This window comes from Pteropus vampyrus, unplaced genomic scaffold, assembly GCF_000151845.1.
Source record: "Pteropus vampyrus isolate Shadow unplaced genomic scaffold, Pvam_2.0 Scaffold193, whole genome shotgun sequence".
NCBI classification, from domain to species: domain Eukaryota; kingdom Metazoa; phylum Chordata; class Mammalia; order Chiroptera; family Pteropodidae; genus Pteropus; species Pteropus vampyrus.
The window spans coordinates 1988533-2011016 of NW_011888974.1; the positions used below are offsets into that span (position 1 = coordinate 1988533).

Consider the following 22484-nt stretch of genomic DNA (forward strand, 5'->3'; position numbering starts at 1 on the left):
GCAAGTTCTCTGTGGAGAGGGTGAGGTGCGAGGCAAAAGCTGCCCAGAAGACCCCAGTGCTGGTGCAAAGGGCGTGGCCACAGAACCTTTACGATGAGGGAGGGACAACCAAGGGGAAAAAGAAGGGTCCGGCAGGACTGGAGCCTCTGACCAGAAACTGGCCATGGGGTTAACAGTTAGAGACCCCAGACCCCTGGTATTCTGGCAGCCACCCAAGCACTATCCTACTCTGGCAGAGCCCAGGACAGGGCATGGATAAGGCTGGCCAGGGTCTCATCTGCTGGTCTTACCTTGGACTCCCTGCACCTCTGTACCCCACCCCCACCTCCATATGCTCACAGTGGAACCGGGGGTTTGGGACAGCACTAGAACTCAGGGCTTGGCCCCAGGTCCAGATTTGCACAGCAGCAATGAACCGTCAGCCCAGGACCGAAGCAGGGAAGGAGAGAGAGGAAACTGCATGGTTTAGGGCAACCGGGTGAGCCTGGGCTGGTCTTAGTCAGAACCAGACACTGGGTAAAATGGAGGTTAAGCCCTGCCTTCACGTTGATCTACCAATAAAGTGACCACAGGCAATGCGGAGGAGGCCCAGCATGTGCCCACCAAAACCCAAAATATGTAGTCTGTTCATCAACCAGTGCCCCTGTGTACCAGCCCTGAGGAGCACAGGGTTCCCTGAGGGAGATCCACAACTGAACAGGAACTCACTCCATGCCTGGCACAACTCTCTTAGTCAAGGGCTCTGGGTCCTCCTCCCCCTCTTCCACTTGGCCAGGTGACTTTGGACTTCACTGTATACATTTAACCCTGCCTCCCAAAGATAAGCCATATTCTCATACACTTCTTATGAGATAGTTCTGCCATCTTCTAGTTGCACTGGGAGAGCTGGCAGCACAAAAAGTACTGGTAATCCCAGGCTTGGCTAAGAAAGGACAGCTCTAGGTCAATAGCAGAATGGCTGGATGGACTCGGGTAGCAGCATGGAGGGTGGAAAAGCCTCACTAGCCAGCCAGCCGCCTCCCTCTCCACTGAGGAGCAGACTGAGGGTAAGAGAAAGTCAAGTGCTTGACTAGAGAGAATAGGTCATGTCTGGAGACCCTGGGGAAAGCTGCCCAGCCGTGGGAATGGGTCACTGTAACATAATGACCCCCTCTCACTCTTCCTTCCAGCCTAAAGTGGCAGTGGTTGGATCAAGTGGCAGCACTGGTGGTTCAGGGGCTGCCTCAGTGGAAGGAAGTTACTCCCAGGATTAACAGAGCAGAACCTGCTCGGAAGGCTTGGAAAAACATAGAGGGGCCAGGAGCAGCATTATGTTCAGGATAAAGCACTGAGCTATCCCAGGTCTGTTCCTGTCTGTCCCTGTCAGAGGCATGGCCTGAAGTCCAGCCTGCACTGGGCTCAGTTTCCATTCTGAGGCATCTGGGTGACCTCTGAGGCCCTCCTGCTTTGATTTCCTGTCAGTGTGGTCAGCCCCATGCAGAATGGAAATCAAGGGGGAACTGTGAAGATTGGCGGCTGCCCAGGGTCAGTCCCCTAACAATGACAGGAAGGCCAAAGTCCCAGGGGTGACCAAGGATGTAAAGATAGCTCTTTGCAGGACCAGTAGGGCTTCGGTCCTGGCCCTGCCCCCAGGGCAGGTGTGGGTAACCCTTTTCTTCCCACATCATCCCCCCTCCACAAGATGGTTTCATGAGAGTCCTTTTGTTAAGGAATGGCTTAGGAATAGCTGTGAGAATCTCTGTGTTCAGGAGTGGGGCGGGGCAGCGGGTCTGGGCGGGCAATGGGACAGGGAGACTGAGAACTTAATCAGGTGAATGGATGATTAGAAAGGTCACTAAGCCCTCTTCCTGCCAAGCCCCCTCCCTCTGTGATCCCCACCCCCATCTCTCTCTGAGCCATGGTAGTGGAGCTATCCTTTTACAATCCCCTCAGTGGTCCTGTTGAAGATCCTGAAGACCCTCTTCTCTAGACTTGATCAGCTTGAAGGCCTTGAACCCTAGGAGTGGCCCCACAGGCTAATCCCTCATCAGGAGTTCTGGAGCCCCAAGGCAGTGGTTCTGGAGGAGTAATCAATCCCTACCAAGCAGGTGGCAGGCCTGGCCCACTCAGGCCTCAGGCTGTACTGGCCAACTTCAGAAAGGAAGCCTTAGCCCCACCTGTGAGGGATGGAACAGTGCCAAGGCAGGCCCTGAGACTGCCCCCTACAGGACTCCTGGGGCTGGGTGTTTTGTTCTCCCTGTCTCTCCCCGTTCCCTAGGTCCAGATAGGACAGTGACTGCCCTCTGGTGCTCTCCCAGAGACATCCAGATACCTGACACTACTCACCACAGGACATTTGGGAATACCTACCCAAGTTCTGGGTCCTGCCAGGTCCAGAGCAGAAATGGAAGCAGGAGACCCAGTCTTGAAAAACACTGACTCCTTCCAGCTCCACACCTACCGTGCCTTTATTCCTGTTTTTCTCTGCTCTGGGCCTCAATCTTTGAGAGCCCTGAAGCCTCCTGAAAGTTCCTTCCTGGAGGACCCAGCCCACTTCCCTGGCTGCCACCCCTGACTCTGCCTTCACAGGGTCTGGCAGCCAAGAACTGGAGCCAGAGCCCCTGCTCCACCCTGCTGCATATTGACCACTATTTGTTACTAATCACAAATGGCATGTATTGGGCACCTGCTAGCCGCCAATCACTCCTTAGCTTATTAAATCCTCATAGCAACCCTATGCACCCAGAAGTAGCACAGGATTGTTGTTATACTTTTAGCCACCAGTGTCAAATTGCCTGAGTTCAAATCCCCTTTGGGTCACTTACCAGCTGTAGGACCTTGGGCACCTAACTCTTAGTTTTTCCTCTGCAAAATGAAGTTGATCATACGAATTAATGGAGGTTAAGCATTTAGAACAGTACGTGGAGCACACAGTAAACACCTGGTCATTGCTAGGTGTTTTTATGAAGTAGACTGTATTATTCCCATTTTACAAATATGGAAACTGACTGAACTTGAAAAATTACACCACATAACTAGGACATGGTGGAACGAGAATTCAAATCCTGAGCTCTTAAGCTTTCTGCTACTGACAACCCTTCATTTGGAAAATGACAGACATTGCTGAATGACAAAAATATCACCTTTCTTCAGTAAACACTGAAGCTGATCTTCAATTCCTAAATCCAGGTTTGATTGTGCCTTGGGCAATCCATGTCTCCGGAGAGTATATATAGCTCTATGTTGAGAGGAGAAGGACAGAGATTGGAGTGTCTGCACTCCCTAACATTTGACATGATTCTGGGGGACAGCCCTGAGCAGCCACCATTCAAAGTTAGGAGCATCTTATCCAGGAGTGTGGGGGAGGGAAGGGCATTCAGCGCGGGAACAGCACATGCACAAAGGAGAATGGGGCTGTGCCACAGAGGACCCTGAATGTCAGAGGAAGGAGCTGGCCTCAGTGTCTTCAGGACAGCAGGTGTGTCTCCTACCTCAGCACTCCGCCATGGGACCAGTGTGTGAGGTGACAGAACCTGACAGACCTAAGTCGCCAACTCCCTCTGAGCTCTCCAACTGTTGTGTGGTTTGGCAAGCTATACAGAGCCCTGGTTTCCTTTGTAATACGCAGACCCACTGCGGCTGGTTCCAGAATGAGAGATATGTAGGTAAGAAAGCACAGCAAACCTACACAGGACATTAGGGGTCGAGTCGTTGTTCAGATGGGGAAAGTGAGGGATAGGCACGAGGTCAAAGACCCAGGAGCCTGAGGCTCCCTCCCAAACCAGTTCTTTCCACAGACCACGGTGTTGGACAAGGCCCGTAGAGGTCGCTAATGCCCTGTAAGGCGTTATAATGCCCTGTAAGGCGTTATAATGCCCTGCGGAGCCCAAACCAGGTTACTCCGGGTGACAAAGGCGCACGTGGAGTGTGGTGGGCGGAAGGCGGAGATGGAAGAGAGACAGAACAGTGGAAAAAGGCGGATGAAACCCCGCCATGGGAGGAAGGCTGGGCCGGGAGCGAATGGAGCCCGGCAGCTGCGCAGGCAGATCCTGGCGCAGGGACCCAAGCCCTAGCAACAGGCCGACCATTGGAGGAACGGGACAGACTGGCCTGTGATTGGCTCTCACTAAAGCCCGCTGTTGGAAAACGGGCCGTGTCTCTGCTCACATACGGAGTGGGTGGCCTGTCTTGGAACCTTCGCGACCCTGGGTTGTCAGAGGCCCTCATTCTTCAGAGAAGGGGCTCGCTGAGTCCGGCGGTGAGGCTATCACGCACGCCAGGGCCGCATGACATGACGCGAGGGCGCGTAGAGCCGTGCAGCTCCCCCAGGCGAACTCGCCCTTATGCCTGCTGGCACACGCATATAGCACAATCCTTCACCTGAGACCCCGGTGTTTGGGAGTGGGAGGTGTTTTGAGAGCAGCCCAAGGACAGCGCTCCCAGAAGGGTTGGCGTGGAGGCAGGCTGGCTCGAGGGCGCTGCTGCTGTCCCGGGACCTGGGCCAAACCTAGGTTGCGGAAGGTTTTCAGGAAGCAGAACCCGGCTGAAATTGCCGGACTTGGAGAGGGCGGGGCTTGGTCCGTGCGGGCCAACTGCGGAGGCGGGCGGCACCCAGCCGGGAACAGCAAAGGACCGCACCAAAGGAGCAGGCCCCTACGTGGGGTCTGGGCTGGAAACGAGACTTGGTCCAAAATTGATGCTGAATACCCCCCTCAACTCCGAGACCTTGCAAACCATTTGGTAACCCAAGTAATGGGACGGGGCTACCAGATGAGCTGTCGCTGTTACATTTTAATACCCAGGTTCAGTTTGGCTTCTGTCGCAACTAAAGAAATCTTAAATCCTCATATGCGGCAGGAAGTAATTATTACCACTCCTTTTGCTTTCCGCCCGGTAGTGGGATGTATTATGTTTCATCTTACAGATCTGGACAGCATTTAAGGAGATATAGAAAGGGACTCACCAAAGGTGATTGCAGTCAGCCACAAGCTGCTCATCTCTGTACCAGTTACCCAGTCATTATTTCCTGTTTACCTTGTCTCTTATTTCTAATGTAATCTAATTTAGGGCAAGAGAATATTTTTCACTGTCTTCCCATTATCCAACCCTTTCCAACCTAGAACTCATTACTGAGGGACCACAACATTCCCAAAAAGGAATGTTTTTAAAACAGCCTGTAAGCCATAATGACATACCACCTCCGTATTTTGGGAGGCTTGACTTTTAGAAGGCGATACGCTCTGATAACAAATCTAATGGAATCCAAAATGAGCCTTGCATCAAGCTTTAAAGAACTGACCATCAAAACTCCATCCCTAAACTCTGGCTTCAAGCTAAATAAGAGTGAAAAGAGATAAGTTTCAATATCTTTCTTGGCCCCACGAGCCAATAAGTGGTAGGGTGATTTGTCCATGATGGCGGGAAGAACTAGTTAATACCAAGACTTAAAACAAGCCGAGATTCAGTCTCATGTAGATCCGACACGCATGCCTGTTCTTGAGAATTCCCAGATACATGTGGGCTACCTGTCTCCCAGTCACAGAGACAGAACAGCTGCAGGCCACCAGGACCCACCAGGCCAAGTGAGCACATACGTGAGATGGCTTGCTAGGTCAAAGCAAGTGATTGGGCACCTACCTAACACTTTTTCCACCCAGGGGAAGCAGGAGAGGTTTTTGAAGAGGCAAAACACCCTAGCCTAGAAGACCCAGAAAACAAGATGGTTCCCATGGTGGCAGACACTCCCTCTAGCCCGTTGTTCAGAACTGCAGCTTAGTTCTCATAGGCTCAGGTAACAGGCCTGATGCTAGCTGCTGCATAAGACCACTTGATTCTGGGGGAGAGCCCTGGCCAGCCCCTATTCAATTCAAATTCAATTCTACATGAACCACTGGGTGGAGGGACATAGTAAAATCCTTATGCAAAACAAAAAAGTGCCCCAAAAGAGATGGGAACAAATTAAATGGCACAGGAGCAAACAACTGGGCAAACCTAGAACGTGGACTATTCTGCAAGACCATCAAGTACCCTGGTCTCTTGAAAAAGTATCAAAAAAGAGGGAAAAGGAATAGAGGCTAAAAAAAACCTAATAATGAAATTAATTAATTTTAATTAGATCCTAGTAGGTGTGGGGGGGCGATGGTTACAAAGCTATTATATCAATGGCATTCTGGGGACAATTTAGGGAAATTTGAATATGGGTTGTTATTAGGGAATTACTGATTTCCTTTGGTGTGATAACACTGGTAGTTAGTTATATAAGAGAATGTCCTTATTTTTAGAAATATGAACACAGGGAATAAAATGTCATTACTGTCAAGGTTCCACAAAACAGAAATATAAAGTATGACGAAATGTTAACTCATATCAAGTAGTGGGTATTTGGTTATCGCTGTCATTCTTTTCACTTTTTGTCTTTGAAAATTTTCAAAAAAAAAAAAAAAGTTTAAGGAAAACGTGCCCCAATACCACCTACTCTTTAAATGGGGTTAAATCTAATTCAAGAGGTACTCATGGGACCACCAAATTTCAATTATCCATACTAAAAAATCACAAGGCAAAACCTTTTATCCAAGAGTCATTTAGTGCTCAAAAGAAACAAAGAATCCTTCCATCTCAAATCCAGAGTCAAATCTACTGCCTCAAACTGAGCCAGATGAGGAAGACTAGAGAATAGTGGTTACTTCTAGGAAGGGGAAATGGGTGACTTGGGAAACAGGCCTAAGAGAAACGTCCTGATAAACCAGGAGTCGCTAAACCACTGGCCAAATAGTAAAATATTTAAGTTTTGTAGGCAACATACTGTCTTTGCACTTTTTTCTTTATAACCCTTTAAAAATATAAAAACCAATCTCAGCCCAAAGGCAATAAAAAACCTGTTTTAGACCACATCCTTCTGTATTTTAAACGTGCATGTACTACCCTATTTAAATAAATACCAAAAAACCATAATCTTTCCCAAAATAATTCCTATTGACTTTCATCTTCCATAGCATGGATAATTGAATGCCGTTTCAAAATATTACTTAATTGGGAAATCCTAATCCATTTTGTCTCGCCAGGTATAGATTAAGTATAAAGATGAGATACCAACATCCTATGACCTGGTACTGAGGACTCATCAGTGTGACCCAGCCACTCTTGCCCCAACCACTCCTAACCATAGCTATCTGTGGTTAATTAGAGGTAGAGTTTGTGGACACTCAGATTCAACCACATTTATCTTTATCCCAACTAGCAGGCTAATTAGCAAACTAGTATCCCACATTTTAACATTCTGATTAGACCGATCACTTAATGTCAACTCCTAGAAATAGAGGACAGCGTTAACCAGCTAGTTTTCATAAGACTGTTTCTCCAAGCTTGCCTTGAGAACTGTGCACCCAGGAGGTAGCTACCATTCTTAGCCACTCAGATCAGCCAGTGAGTCAACATGCAGTTTCAGGTGACCAGCGCAAAGGCCAATGCATGTGGTAACGATACATAAATAGAATGGAGATGAACCTCTCACAATGAACAGTAATTCACCTGCTACACTAAAAGGCTCCCTGCCACTAAATCTCTGATGGCCCCTCCATTCCAACTGCAAAGTTCTAGGAATGGAGGACTGTACTCTGTGGACACCTCAAGCAGAGTGATTACTTACCCCTTTATAATTACTTTCCTGCCCCTTTAATTGCTTCACACTATCAGTTAGGTTTTAAATTCTAGAGTGCTTTGAGAAAGAGGACTTCTCCTTGGTGCCTAACCTGGGACATCATGCAATTCCTGAATTAGAACTTTCTGAACCTCAACTCTTTAGGGCCATCCTTTCCCCACTAATTGTTGGTGTGATGCCAGATTTTTATTTTTAATACTTCAGCTTAAATAACACATCACAACAGACTGAATTGCAGAAGCAGCTATGAGAGTCCAGCTGAGGTAAGAGATAAGCAAAATTGTACAACAATGTTACTATTCTATTCTTCGTTGGAAAACCATTACTTTTCATGAAATTGTTATTTACCTTAACATGTAATGAATCTTGAAGTAAATGAGTATTTTCAATGTCTAGTTTTTGATATACCCCACATATACAAAAGCTCTTAAGAGTTGTGTAAAGGGGTCCTGAGATGAAAAAGTTTGAAAATTGCTGCATAAGGAACTCTTAAAACTGGAAAGGAATACAACAGAGCATTTTATCTCAAAAAATTTAGGTGTCTGTGGAAATCCTCTGGCTAAAATCGTGTCTTCTGTCAAATTCAGGCACTTGTAATGGGAAGTTACACCGAAGGAACAAGGGTGATGTAAGGGTAACAACTTCCAGGAACTACCCTTCTGATGAGATTTGGTGAGCCTATTATTTTCAATAAGGCTGGACTGTTCTGATCTCACTCGTATCTGTAATTTCCTATTAGCAAGACATCTGATTTCATCTCTCTACTCTCAGTAACTCCCACATTAAAAGAGCTCAGTCGACACCTCTGAATGTTGGCTACTGCAGTTTCTTAGTCTCCTAGCTGAGCAGAAGCAGCCTGGTATTAGTAGGCAAAGCTCAGGAGGGCCAAAGATTGGGGCTGGCTCCAATGCGGGTTTATCAGTGAGTTGTGGGATTTTATTTAGGCACATGGGTCACTTCTATCTCTACCCTCAGAGCGTTTCTGAATGATCAATGAGCCAACAAAGGTGAATTCATTCAGTACACAGGCAAAAAACCTAGTCATGCACATGTTATTCCTAAAATGTGAATTAAAATTTCTCAAATTAAAAGACCATCTTCTTCCACTGTGTGAACCAGTGCCCGCCTACCCTTTCCCCACCCTTTGCTGGGGCACACCCAAGCTGATGGAGGAAAGCCTTTGCCCTGGCATTCCTTCCTGCAGACAAATCCCTTCTCACAGCTGGTCATGGCAGAAAACTCCACAAATCCAGGGATGTGATTCAGGTGGTGGACACATTCTAACAGCTGCTATCAGCAACAGCAGGCTCCTGTTGAGAGTTTGGTCCACATCAACTAAGGCTGCTGACCACCTTAGAAGGACCAAAAAACCCAAGACGGTATATTTATAAATATTTTTAAGTGCAAAGAATCATTTCCTCTAACATGTAACAAGATATCTAACAATGCTGAGTACCTGAGAGATACTAAACCAGGCACATGACCCAATTTTCACTTAGATCTATACCCCCTCCAATCCAATACTCAGAAGTTTAGTAATTTGACCAAAGATCAAAAGAAGCCATGATTCAAAGTAAGGTTCTTGCATTTCTCACAAATTGTACCCCACCTTCAAAGATCTACTTGAAGGTACTCACTCTGTAAGAGAAACAATGAAGGCCCAAAATTTGCAATTATTTTTCAAGGTCAGTAAACCTTTGCAGTATATACTGTTTTGACTCTTCCCCCCAATCCAACCTCGTATTTTGAGTGGGAAAAGGGGAGGGAAAAATTAAACCCATTAAATAAAAGTATGTTGCACTGACATCAGATCTGTAAGTTTATTTTGCTCAATGTACGACAGCTACATAATGACTCACATTCATGATATTCCATCACTGAGGAAAACTGCTAAGAATGGTCCGTGTGTGAAATAATTCCTTAGAGAAACACGGAGTTGGAAAAATAATCACCGATTAGACCTTAAAAATAGTTCACTGCATAACATGACAAAAAGCACAAAGGCTCATTCAGAGAACATATTCATTGTTCTCCTACACTGTAATAGTTATAATTTCACCATGACAAACACCAGACATTAAGATTAAGCTAACACTGGTGTTTCTTTTGCTCCCCCCACCCCTTAAAAACAAAATATATAACTGCATGTCACTATAGCAACATCCAAAACAGATCAATTGGTTACAATCACTATTTGGTAGAGCAAACTTTAACCCCCAAAAGGAAAAATTAAATTAAAAAAACTTTAAAAAATTTGAAGACTTAATTTTTTGTCATAGGAATACATAACACCTACAGTATAAGTTAATAAATTTCAAGCTACTGTATAGAAATACAACACTAGCATGCACAATATTGTATCAATAGAGTAATGGAGGAGTAATCATTTCACTGGAGAGACAGTATCATAGGCAAATGCATTTCTTTAAAAATAAAGAAAAGAAAAGAAACCATTCAAGCTGCTTAAAATATCAAGTCTCCTATTCCTTCTCTTCATTTTTAGCCCTCAGGTATGATTTGATCTTGCATTATTATAAAAAGCAGCCAGAGCCAAAGCTGAAATTTAAAAGAAAAATAGGTTTTGTAATTCCAGTAAATCATTTCCAAATGCTACAAGGACAGACACGACACTGCTCACCGGACATGAAGATAAATTAAGGAAAGCCCCACCTACTGCCCCAAATCTTTTCCCATCCATGGCAATGACTTTAGGGCGCTATAATAGCACAAAAGTTGTAAAGCTTTCTTCTATTAGTTCTTCTGGTAGGGTTTTGCTCTAGTATAGGAAGGGGACCTTCCAAGGAAAGTCATGCTGGGTAAACTGTGCAATGTTACAGAGTATCATCACCATTCTATCTTCACTGTCATCTGGATCCTGTTAAATGTATTCATTTCATAATTGGAAGCTCGATTTTTATATAAGTAAAAGCAAACGTCAGTTTTTCCTTAATTATTATTACTCATACCTTTCCTTGCCTAAATAAAACAGACAAAACAAGTCAGGTATCATTACCTATCTCAGGAGTTCATACTGTTACTGATCTTATAAAAAAGGCTGAACACACATACAACAGATCATGTTTTCAGACAGATTTATCCAAAATGAGAATGAAGGACCTAAGGCTAACCGAAAACAAATTTGTGGAAATAGAAATGTGGTTTCTTGCAATTCTGAAACATGCACTGATTACACAAGAGAGAAATAAATCTCCGATTTCTACGCTTTCATTAAAGAGAAAAAATACATAGAGAAAGTTTTGGTCAAATAGGAGTTAAGTATTTATTATCTGGTAATGATTTTAGTTTGTTTTCCTATAACAATTACTTGGGGAGTGTTTTCAGGGAGGAAAACTGACACACTTACAAGGCTCCTGAAATTGGACAGAATGTTTATGAATAGAGCTCTTCCTTTTGGATTTTTCTACCAGTAAGCTTCCGGCACCTGAATCTTCACACACTGAACCACAAACTCTTAAAATGACCATCCAGCTTCTACATCTCAACTGAGTGGCAATCAGCATAAGGTACAGTGCAGAAGACTCGGTGAAGAGTGAAATGGCAGTGTAATCCCTGAGGAAGGAGCTGTGGCAGCTTAACAAATCAGGATTTCTCTGAAAATATCAACACAGTAAATGACATACAGACCTGAATTTTCTCTATTTTTGTGGTGTTTAACGTTTCTATTAAAGAGATTAATAATTTTTGTGGTAGGTTTAAGTTTTAAAGGAAAGAGACAAAATTCCCACAGCCACCTGCCAAGCACCTATTAACCAAAACCTAAAATAGCTTTGATGCTCCTCAGGCAAAGCTTTTGGCCTAGGAGACAGAAAACCAACCTAGATAAGGCTGAATTAGGATGTAAAGCCAAAATAACTAGCAAAGGAAAACGCACAATCAATGGCTTGATGTCACATATGGCTGTAATGTAGAAATACTGTAAACTGAAATTTAGTGTTAATACTGTCAACTAATCAGAGACCAGAAAACTAGCAAGGCCTAAACCATAAGGATAAATATACCTTATGTTCTAAGTCTGTCAGTTTGGGATTTAAACTATTCCATGTTTGGTAGAGTACACTCTGAAAAAAATGCACAGCTAAAACAGATGAGATAGAAAGTACCCAAAACTTAAGACAAGAGCATATGTACATAAAAATCCTTACTGGAACCACAGAACTTATTGAATGAGGGCCATTCCACTGAAGTTTTCTTTTCATCTTAAAACCTTATTATCTAGCAATAAGTTAAATTAAAGACAGCTCCACTTGCATTAATCTACAGAACAGTCCATATGCCGGTGTGAGGCTGCTATTCCAATACCAGCACAGCTAGCCTGACTTTCCACTAGTGGTATTTTGGCAAAAATGTCAAAGAGGCGATCAAAGACATGACAGGTCGTGGGTTTCTCCCTAGGAAGGTCATCCCTCCTTTTCCCTCCCCCACCCGACCCCCAACTCATGGGAAAAAAATAAAGACTGCAGTAGTAGCATCAGCGTGCGCTGCCAGTCCACCTGGGGGCCTTAATTGTTGCCTTCTCCACCATCGTCATCTTGCTGATCGCTTGTCCAGAGCGTTAGGTTGTCGCGGAGGAGCTGCATGATGAGAGTGGAGTCCTTGTAGGAGTCCTCATTGAGAGTGTCGAGCTCGGCAATGGCATCATCGAAGGCGGTCTTGGCCAAGTGGCATGCTTGCTCCGGGGCATTCTGGATCTCATAGTAGAAAACGGAGTAGTTAAGAGCCAGGCCTAATCTAATGGGGTGAGTAGGCTGCATGTGCTCCTTGCTGATCTCATGGGCTTCGCTATAGGCCTTCTCAGATGATTCCACCACAGTCGCCCTTTTCTCTCCAGTGGCTACTTCAGCCAGGTAGCGATAATAGTCCCCTTTCATCTTCAGGTAAAACACTTTGCTCTCGTACTGGGTCTCACTGCAATTCTTGATCAGGTAGTTATCCAGCAGGCTCAGCACATCCTGACATACCGCTTCTAACTCCTTCTCTATTTTTTCACGGTAAGCACGGACCATCTCTATCTTCTTCTCATTACCATCTGCAGATGTCTTCTGCTCGATGCTACTAATGACCCTCCAGGAAGAACGGCGTGCCCCAACTACATTCTTGTAGGCCACGGAAAGAAGGTTTCTTTCTTCGTTAGACAGTGGCTCATTCAGCTCTGTCACCTATTAGGAGGAAAAATTTAAGAGTTGTTATGGTATAGACCATGTCAGTTGTGTTAATCCTATCTTTAGGCCACTAAACCACAAATGGACCTATCAGTTATTTAAAGTTATTAACAGACAAAGAGCAGTTAGGCTGTGGTGTGGGTATATGGAAGGGGGATGAAGGTAGATGGAACAACAGGAAAGAAGAAAAAAAAATATCACAGCTGGACGGATGGTGCCTGAACTCCTGCTTCTTCCCTAGAAAAGGGCACACACTTATCATAGCTGTTCCATGAAGGAACTATCAAATCTAGCTATAAGATGACAAATCAAATTTTGATCTAAATTGCAAAAGGTCAACAGTTCTCTCATGTAACATTACATACACACCAATCCTAGGGATTTTAAGTACAGATAGCTTATGTACCTCAACAGTTTTTTTTTTAAGGAACAGAATGATAGCTTCCTCCTAATCTTGCCATGTCTACTAAACTTCAGTGTCATCCCTTTTGAGTAAGCACATTTTGAGTATTGGGTGAGAATATACTAAGTCAACTTACAGTTGACTTAGAAAAAAGGAGGCTTTTCTGCTCTTGTGTTAAGATCATAAAAATTACAAACCACAGAAAAGAAGTCAAAATTGGGGACATGGGACTAAGTATGACCACTGAGATATTTTAGCAAGATGGAGAACACATATTTGTCGCACTGTTTTGCAGGAACAGAATCAGCAATACAAAAGAATAGAGAGGTAGAGCAAAGTACTTCTGAGCTGAGGTGGCCAATAGAAATTAATGTTTCTTTCAATATGGGCATTTCTAAAGGGTCTTCATCATCCCAAAGACTCATCACCTTGAGGAAATTAAAGCAATGGTACAACAGTTCTATATTTTTATGACTACCAAACAACAGCTTATAATAAATTAAGTCACTAACACTACAATTTAATTTTTATTACCTGATTTCTATTGATACCAGAGTCATCTATATGCTATTAAGCATCTTACAATCACGTAAACAAAAAATCTTACAAGGATAGAGCTCTTACTTTTTATTCCTATTCTGGTCACATTTTTTATTTGTCTAGTTAACTATCATATCCAAACTGGTATATACTACCTCAGTGGCTGAGTCACATTATGAATCCCAGATCATTCCCTAAGACTTACACAGACTAGCTGGTTCCCTTGCCTCAACCTCATGTCCCTGTGCTCTAATCATAACAGGTTAATTGCAAACAACTTCATACTTCTGCCCCTGCCTAGAATATTTTCCAGTGTTCCTGCCTGACTAATACAAATGTCAAAAACCAAGTTAATATGAATGGCTCCTATATCAAATCTTTCCCATCTCTCCTCCTTCTCATTCCCTAGTTAAACTGGCTATTTTCTAGTTCTCAGTTTCCAGTGTAGATCAAACATAGTATCTATATAACATTATATTACTTACGGATGTGAAGTGGGAGATATAATCTAAAAAGATATGGTAAACTATGGATACCATATCCCATACTGGGATATCAAGAGACTAAATCATTTACATTCAGTATGTATTCCACTTTGATAAAGGGGGTACAGTTATGCTTACTGAAACTGGTTGTATAATTTAAATAGTAGCTCTCAGAGATAATTAAATAGAATGTAACGCAAATGGTGCTTATCAGTTTATCGTAAGCAACTCATTCTAAGATTTAGAGTTGCTTACTTATTCTCACAATTTCCAGCAAATAATATATTTAAATATTTTCTAAACTAATCAAGTAGTTTTTATGTTTACTTTTTACTATGCATTATGGATTCTCCATTGTAACACTAAAGAACAGCAGTACCTCTACCAGACATGACCTAAGTGCAACAGATCCACAGAGTGGGAGACCATGGTTTTGTATACTGGACTTCAGAGCAGAAGGAAACCAGGACAGAAGTACTTTCTGCTCCATGACCTCTTACCCCATCTTTCTGTAGAAATACCACTTCTCCTGAATAAGGGGGCTTATCATTTCATATCCAATTCTTTATATAGTCTAGGGTTTGGAAACACTCTTCTCGGCCCTTAAACCACTGTCATTCCTGTTGATTCCTGATATATATTCAAATAACCCAGAGACTAGGGTTTTCCCAGTCCCACCATTTACTAAGTGACCTCGGGAGCAAGCAGAAACAGATTTCTGCTTCTTTCACAAGGTTATTTATAAGGATATATCAGTCAAATGATATAAGTGCTCCTGACACAATAAAGTGCTATAGAGATATAAATACTTTAATTAATTTTTCTTCATTTTAATTCTCACCTAGGAAGCCTCTACTAAATTCTACATCTTTCTAAATCAAGTATCTCTTCTCCACTTCATCCTGGTCTCTATTCTAAGCCGAAACTTCCTTACCTACATCACTTCTTTCCCATACTTTAGTATCATATAGCTAGAAAAACCCCTAGAATGGCGTTCAAACATTTAGGCCCTGGGCACACATACCACAGGACTAGCCTATATTCACTGAATGTGCTAGGTGACTTTAGTGCAACCTGATTAACTGTCTCCCATGCAAGAAGCAGCCAAAGTGCTTAAGGCCATTGAGATAGAGTTCTGGCCTTTCCCCTAAATCATGCTGTCCTTATTTCAAGAGCCAGTAACTATTTAAAGCTCAAATTACCTCACTAGTATGCTATATATATTAGGTCCCCTGCTGCAAATGAAATTCAACTGCAGAGCCCAAAGGTAGAAATCTGTGCTTTTATCTAAAGTTTGTCTAGTTGCCTTGGATTATGAAATACCAGAATCACCTTTAGATATAGTAACTCAACCACATTTGGAACATATCCAGATGTTCTCTGCCACTGAAAAACTAAGTTAGAGGGAAAAGTCTTTAACTCTAAAAAGTCTGCTCAAAGGAAAGTTCCTCTAAAAACCTTAAATCAGAATTTTTAAAAATCTTTAAGATCAAAATGACTTGTATGAATCTGTAACTTTTACATTAAAATAGAAATCCCAAGCATACTACTTTTAAAGATCAAAAGATAATTTTTTAAAGAGACAAAAGATTTATTCCCATACTATCCAAAAAGAATAACTATTCAGTGTGGGAAGATGTGAGATGTGCATCATTTGGGAAGAGAGGCAATGTTTTTCAAAATATAACTGAATTGTTTCTAAGAATGCAACATTTGTAAATACTGTCCCCCAAATTTACTGTCACGGGTACTGGAAAATGTAGAAAGTTTCTATCTTCCAGCGTTGCATGTTCTGCTAAAAAACAAAATTGAGGTTGCTCTCAGATTCTATGATACTAGCTCCAGTTCAAATTTCTTTCAGTAAGTTGAAGATAAAGAGCTGAGTAAAAAGGTTAGAAAAATCTGTTCTTTTCACCAACAGTTTAAGAAACAGAATTTCCCAAATCTCAGTTGCTAAGGAACTAGACCTTAATTAATCACTGTTAACTGTTCTCCCCTGAGAAAAATCTTTTCTACTTAAGATTAGCAACCCTTGAGATTCTTGGAAAGCTATTTAGATGACTTTCTGACCCTAAGTCTTAAAGCACCAAGTCATTCACAAATTTTTCAACTTATCTATCAAGAATCTTAAATTGTAATGAATGCAACGTCAAATGTTTTAATGTATTTCTACCTTGCACAATCTTGTGAAATGTTACAAAGTAACAGGGTGGTAAACTTAAAACCCTGATTTAATAAAGCTGAAAATCTCCACGAAGAACTGATGTTCATATCTAAAAACTAAGATAAGAGAAATTTTTGGGTGATGACATGAAAATGTAGGTACACAGATTATAAACATACCACTCTGGGATGCTGATAGCAGGGGAGGCTCTGGGGGTGAGGACAGGGAGTATATATATATGGGAACTCTGGGCTTTCCGCTCAACTTCGCTGTGAACCTAAATCTATTTTTTAGATAGTTTAAAAACAAAAAGCTAGTAGACATTAGGTATGACATTTGGTTCTTTTGTGCATTTTTTTTGTCCTAGAATACTATCACCTGAAAGGGCCAAAGGGCCAAGGAAAAGGTAAATGCAGTGACTGTTATATGTCACTTTTAGTGACACTAAAAACAGAATAAGATGACAAGGTAGAAGATAGGCATCAATATGCATATCATGGTGTCTATATACTGTATAGGCAGTGGAATAAACCACTGTAAATAAATGTGACACTATTCCGCTTGAATATAATTAATCATGTATTCTAGAGATGACTTGTCTACTAAGTAAACTAAATTTTTGGGAAAAGAATCTGAAGCTGTGTCTTCGATATCTGAGTAAAATGCCTTAACCTTTTCCAAGCAGAAGAGTTAACAAAACAGGCTCAAGTGCTATCTTTAGAAAGGTCTGCTTACAAAATTGACCCTTGGCTGGCATCTGAGAACTTGGATTTTAGATAGGTTCCCACCATTCGAATGGCTGTCTCTAAACTGTGCAAATAATGTGGTTTATGCTAAACACTTGTTTTCCTTCTAGGAGTCTTGAATTTTGCTATGTGCTAGGCAGAAAGTGCCTATGTGACCAGCTCCAATAAAACCCTTGGGCAATGAGTCTCTAAAGTGCTTCGTTGGCAGACAACATTTCACACATATCCCTTATGACTCCACTGAGAGGATCACCAAAGCTTGTGCTCGGTATACTCCAATCTTCATCCCAAGCACTTTTCCCCTGTATCCTTTCACTGGAATAAATTATAGCCACACGTGTGACTTTATGCTGAGTCCTAGCAAATCATTAAATCTGCAGGGATAGTCTTGGGGACCTCCAACACATTATAGAAAACTTGATGTAGTATGTCCCACAAGGTGTGATGACAAGGAAAATATACTTAAAGGCCACTCCTTATCAGGTAATTCATCAAGCATTCACTGAACATCTAGCATGTATCACCTTGCGCCACATTGTGCCAAAGATACAAGACTTAGTGAGATATCCTCAAGATACTTAGTCCATGAAGAGACCCAAGTTTATTCACATTAGAAAATCAGTCACAGACGTTCTTAAGGTAGCAAAACTTCCTGTGAAAGCTTAAAGAATATTTTAATTAGGAAGTAACAAATTCAGCTGTTTTTTTGTTTTGTTTGTTTTAAATCCAGCAGCAATCACCCTGGATAAAAACTGTGGAAGGGAAACATTCCAGGAAGAGGAACAACTGCCTGTGAAAGCTTAAAAGAATATTTTAATTAGGAAGTAACAACTTTAGCTGGGGTTTTTTGTTTGTTTGTTTGTTTTAAATCCAGCAGCAATCACCCTGGATAAAAACTGTGGAAGGGAAACATTCCAGGAAGAAGAACATCCTAGAAGAGTCATCAAACTTCCATGGCATATTCAGGGTCAAGCTTAAGGTCTCAGAAATGAGATCCGGCTGAGAACCTGTGTTTCTCTGACAACCATGAGTCCTAGGTTCTTTTCACAACTACCCTATAAGGGAAGGGTCCCCAACCCCCAGGGCCACAGACTGCTATTGGTTTGTGGCCTGTCAGGAACTGGGCTGCACAGCAGGAGACGAGTAGCAAGTGAGCAGAGCTTCATCTGTATTTAGAGCCGCTCCCCAGCACTAGCATCACTGCCTCAGCTCCACCTCAGATCATCAGGCATTATTCTCATAGGAGCACCGGTTCCTGATGCCAAAAAGGTTGGGGACCACTACCCTACATAATCTTAGTTTCCAAGTATCACTTTGTCTTTTCTCATTGTTATACTTCTTATACTTGTATCAGCTCTTACTGCATGAACAAAGACAATGTTAGTAACACTTATAATAAGCATCTTCGTTTTGTTTTAACTTAATGGGATATTTCCAGTGTTATTAAATATTCCCCTTGATTTAAAAGATATTTCTCAACCTTATTAAGAAAGTATCATCTACAGCCATGCCACCCCGAATATGTCCAATCTCGTCTGATCTCAGAAGCTAAGCAGGGTCGGGCCCGGTTAGGACTTGGATGGGAGACCACCTGGGAAGACCAGGTGCTGTAGGCATTTAAAAAAAAAAAAAAATCCATCTATTCTATATGTTTCTAAATAACTTTTGTAATATGAGAAATGGGTTCTTTACCAAAACTAATTCCTCTTTGGGCCTCAATATAACCCTTTATTATTTAGTAGTTATTCCCATTTTAAAGTTAAGAAAATTAAGACTCGAGTCAAAGAATGCAACCCAAATCTAATGGCTCAAAATCCTACATGCTCTCCACTATACAACTAATTCTTAAACGAGGAGAAGCTTTTTATAAAATACTCTCCTGAACAGCCCTTCCCCTTAAATATGCAGTAGTACTACATGAGATCCCTATGTATCTATTTCTCCAGGTGAAGAAGCAAAGCATGATGTCCCTCAAAATGTTACATGACTCAGCATGCTATTTCACTCATAGGTATATACAACAGAAATGAAAACATAGTGTCTACACAAAAACTTGTACATGAAATGTTGATAGCGGCATTAGTCAAAACAGCCAAAAAGTGAAAACCACCCAAATGTCAACTGATGAATAAACAAAATGTAGTTCTGTCCATAAAATGGAATGGTATTCAGGTATAAAGAAATAAAGTACTAATACATGCCACAACACGAATGACACTGAAAACATTATGCTAAGTGAAAGCAGCCAGTCACCAAAGACCACACATTTATCGCATGATTCCAGTTGTATGAAATGTCCTCCATAGGCAAAGCTGTAGACAGAATATAGTGATTGCTTAGGGCTAGGGGCTTTTGGGGGTGTGGGAGTGGGGAGTGACTACAATGGGTACAGGGTTTCTTTTTCGAGTAATGAAAACGTTCTGGAATTAGTAATGATGGTGGTTACAAAACTCCGAACACACTGAAACCCATAGGATTATACACTTTAAGTGGGTGAATTATGTGGTATGTGAATTATATCACAATAAAGCTGTAAAAATTACTTATTGGATTTTATTAACCAATATCACCACCAAAAAAAAATTACATTTTTAAAAAATTACTCTACTACACCATAGCATTTTCACACATTCCAGCATTACATATTATCTCATTTATTTGATGAATTCAGAATTCCTAAATACTTCATACTTCATAATATGTGATCTTAAAAAAAGAAAACTCACTATAATGGAGCACAGATCTAACTCATATTTAATCCTCTTCTCCTGACTTCAAATAAACTCCTATATAGTCTGATAATATTAATATTCCTCAATACTCTCTCCAAAAAATGACAAGAAGTTTGTTTATTGCTCAAGTACAGTTAAACAAACTTGAAAAGGGGTAAGAACCTTACATTCTTTATCATGTGTATTTTTCATTACAAAGCATTCAATCCCATCGTTATGGGGGGAAAAAATGAAGGAAATATACTAAGAAAACTTACTTCCCAAAATGCAATCTACACACATACCAAACCTCTTACAGACCCTGCTGAGTGAAGGTCTTCCCCCCTCCAACTGCACAAGTTCTGTGAGACCTTCAGAAGTACTTCATGTTAAATTTATCTCCCTACAATTGCCATTCACTAGCCTTAAGAATTTTATCTCTCAGGGCAAGAATCAATTCTTCAATTAAAGACAGCCCTCATGTCCCTGGGTCTTCTCTACTTCTACGATCTGCATACAATTCCCCTCACCAGCCTGAGTCCTTTCCCTAAAATACACTCCCTTGTCAGTACCCTTCAGCCTCCTATTTATAAAACAAGAATTCAACCTTCAACTAGGTTATTTTCAGAATTCAGCAAACAAATGAGCTACTATTTATAATTGCTGGTTTTATAATAATCTGTTTTTTGGGGGGAATAAATTAAACAAAGTAGTGTGTGATAAAGTGCTGTATAAACTACAGTATAGTGCAGTTTTTTCAAAACAGCTCTATTGAGATACTATCTCTTGGGCAGAAGCCAGGAATGCTGTTGAACATCCCAGTACGCAGAGGACAGCTCCCCACAAGAGCAAATAATAATCTGGTCCAAATGTCAATAGTACCAAGGTAGTAAAACCCTGCTCCAAGCCATCAATACCTGGACCCTAGTCTTAATACTTGCTTTCTCATACTGCGCCATGCTTTCCCAACCACCTGAAAAATGCACCTCGAGACCCACAAAGAAAAATTCTCTATATATCCTTCAAGGCCTAATTCAAATACTACTTACTGAAGCCTTCTGAAAAATTCTCACACAGAATTACTGCTTACTCTATGTATTAGCAACTTTTAGCTTGCCCCTTTTATACTGCTTATTTTTAATGCCTTGTACTCTAACTGTATACCCCATTCTGCACGCCCCCTCCAAAACCCTAAAGTCCTTAAGGGCAAGTAGTACATGTCACTACTCACTAACAAATCACCATGGTACCTAAACAGTCACTTCTGAATGTTTAAGTGCCATGAATCTAAATATGTACCTAGCCTGGATTTTTGGCAAAAATAACCCTAATAATTCCTCCCAAACCTGTATGTATCTTTTTCCTTTTCAATATGATTTTACAGTTCCTATCAAGAAGTGGAATATATTTCTCCACCCCTATAATCTGAGCTTGGTCATGTGACCTGCTTCAGTTAGTGGAGAATTATCAAGTATGAGGCAATCAAAGGCTTGAAAACTGCTTTGGATTGGGGCTTGCTTCTGGGAACCTTCCATGGCCATTATATTTTATCCAGATCATAGAAACTGGCCTAGACCATAACTACTTGGCCAATCAACAGAACTGTGAGAATATCTGATCTGCATAGTTTGATAGAAACAGAAACTAACTTAATATACTTGTTTTAACACTATTTTGCAGTAGTGTTAAATTTTGTGTAAATTAACTTCTGAAAATCAAATCATACTCAATTCCCACTGAGATCTCAAAGTCCCTATTGTCTTTTTCCCTACAAGCACTATTGTTAAGTGCCATCTGCACCAAATTTAACGAACAGTTGAATCTGGAGCCACAGTACAGGACTTTCAACAAAAATAAAGCCACTTCATTAGCCTAGATTCCTTCCATCCATTGCTCCAATCTGTCTCGCTTTTTACCTTAGGACATGACAAAGCTTTGCAACTTAATATTTAACCCTACATATCTGGAAAACACCTCATCAAATGTCTTGAAAAAAATTCAGATATGCTATGTTCTAGCACTCATTTTGCCATCAGTCAATCTTATTCTAAAAATTAAATGGAAATTAGTTAAAGATTACACAGGTTCTCATATAAACCCATAATGACTCCTTCATAATCTCCTCAGTGTTTTTTTTGCTTCTACAATTTTCGAAATCAATGTCATGTTTATTTTCTCTGAAAGCTCACCTGTGTCCAGACCTTTGGTTACACTTCCATTATCCAAGGCTGTCCCCCCAAAGTAATTATAAACTGATTCTGACAACTTATCCCCAAACCAAGCTCTTGACCTCATTCAGAATCATTCACTTTTAAAGTCAAACTCATCCTCCAATACCAGTCCTCACTCACTCCCACGTACCAGACTTGCTCTTGAATCCTCTTTTACAAATAATATAGCTTGCACTCACTACAAATTAAGTTTCTTTTAATCTCAACTGGGCCCTTAGCACTTAATGCCTAGCTTGCTTACTATCACCTCTTCAGAGTAAAGTCACCACTAAATAAGCCAATTTTAAGGCCTTTACAACTGCATCGTTCATTGCCTCCTCCTCATATGCCAAACAAGATGTTTCTTCCCTCCCAACACATTCCCATGAGTCTCTTTTGTTTGCCTCTT

General features: G+C 41.5%; 1 protein-coding gene and 1 pseudogene across 1 annotated transcript in view; one reads left to right on the forward strand and one right to left on the reverse strand.

Annotated features, from left to right (window-relative positions):
* Positions 1–9431: 9431 nt before the first annotated feature.
* Positions 9432–22484, reverse strand: part of YWHAG (tyrosine 3-monooxygenase/tryptophan 5-monooxygenase activation protein gamma) — a 23323-nt gene continuing 10270 nt past the window's right edge. Inside the window, exon 2 of the mRNA XM_011371551.2 lies at positions 9432–12813. Within this exon, the coding sequence (XP_011369853.1) occupies positions 12157–12813 (657 nt within the window). The 3' untranslated portion in view covers positions 9432–12156. The remainder of the gene's footprint in view (positions 12814–22484) is intronic.
* LOC111746571 lies at positions 18652–18770 on the forward strand (annotated as a pseudogene).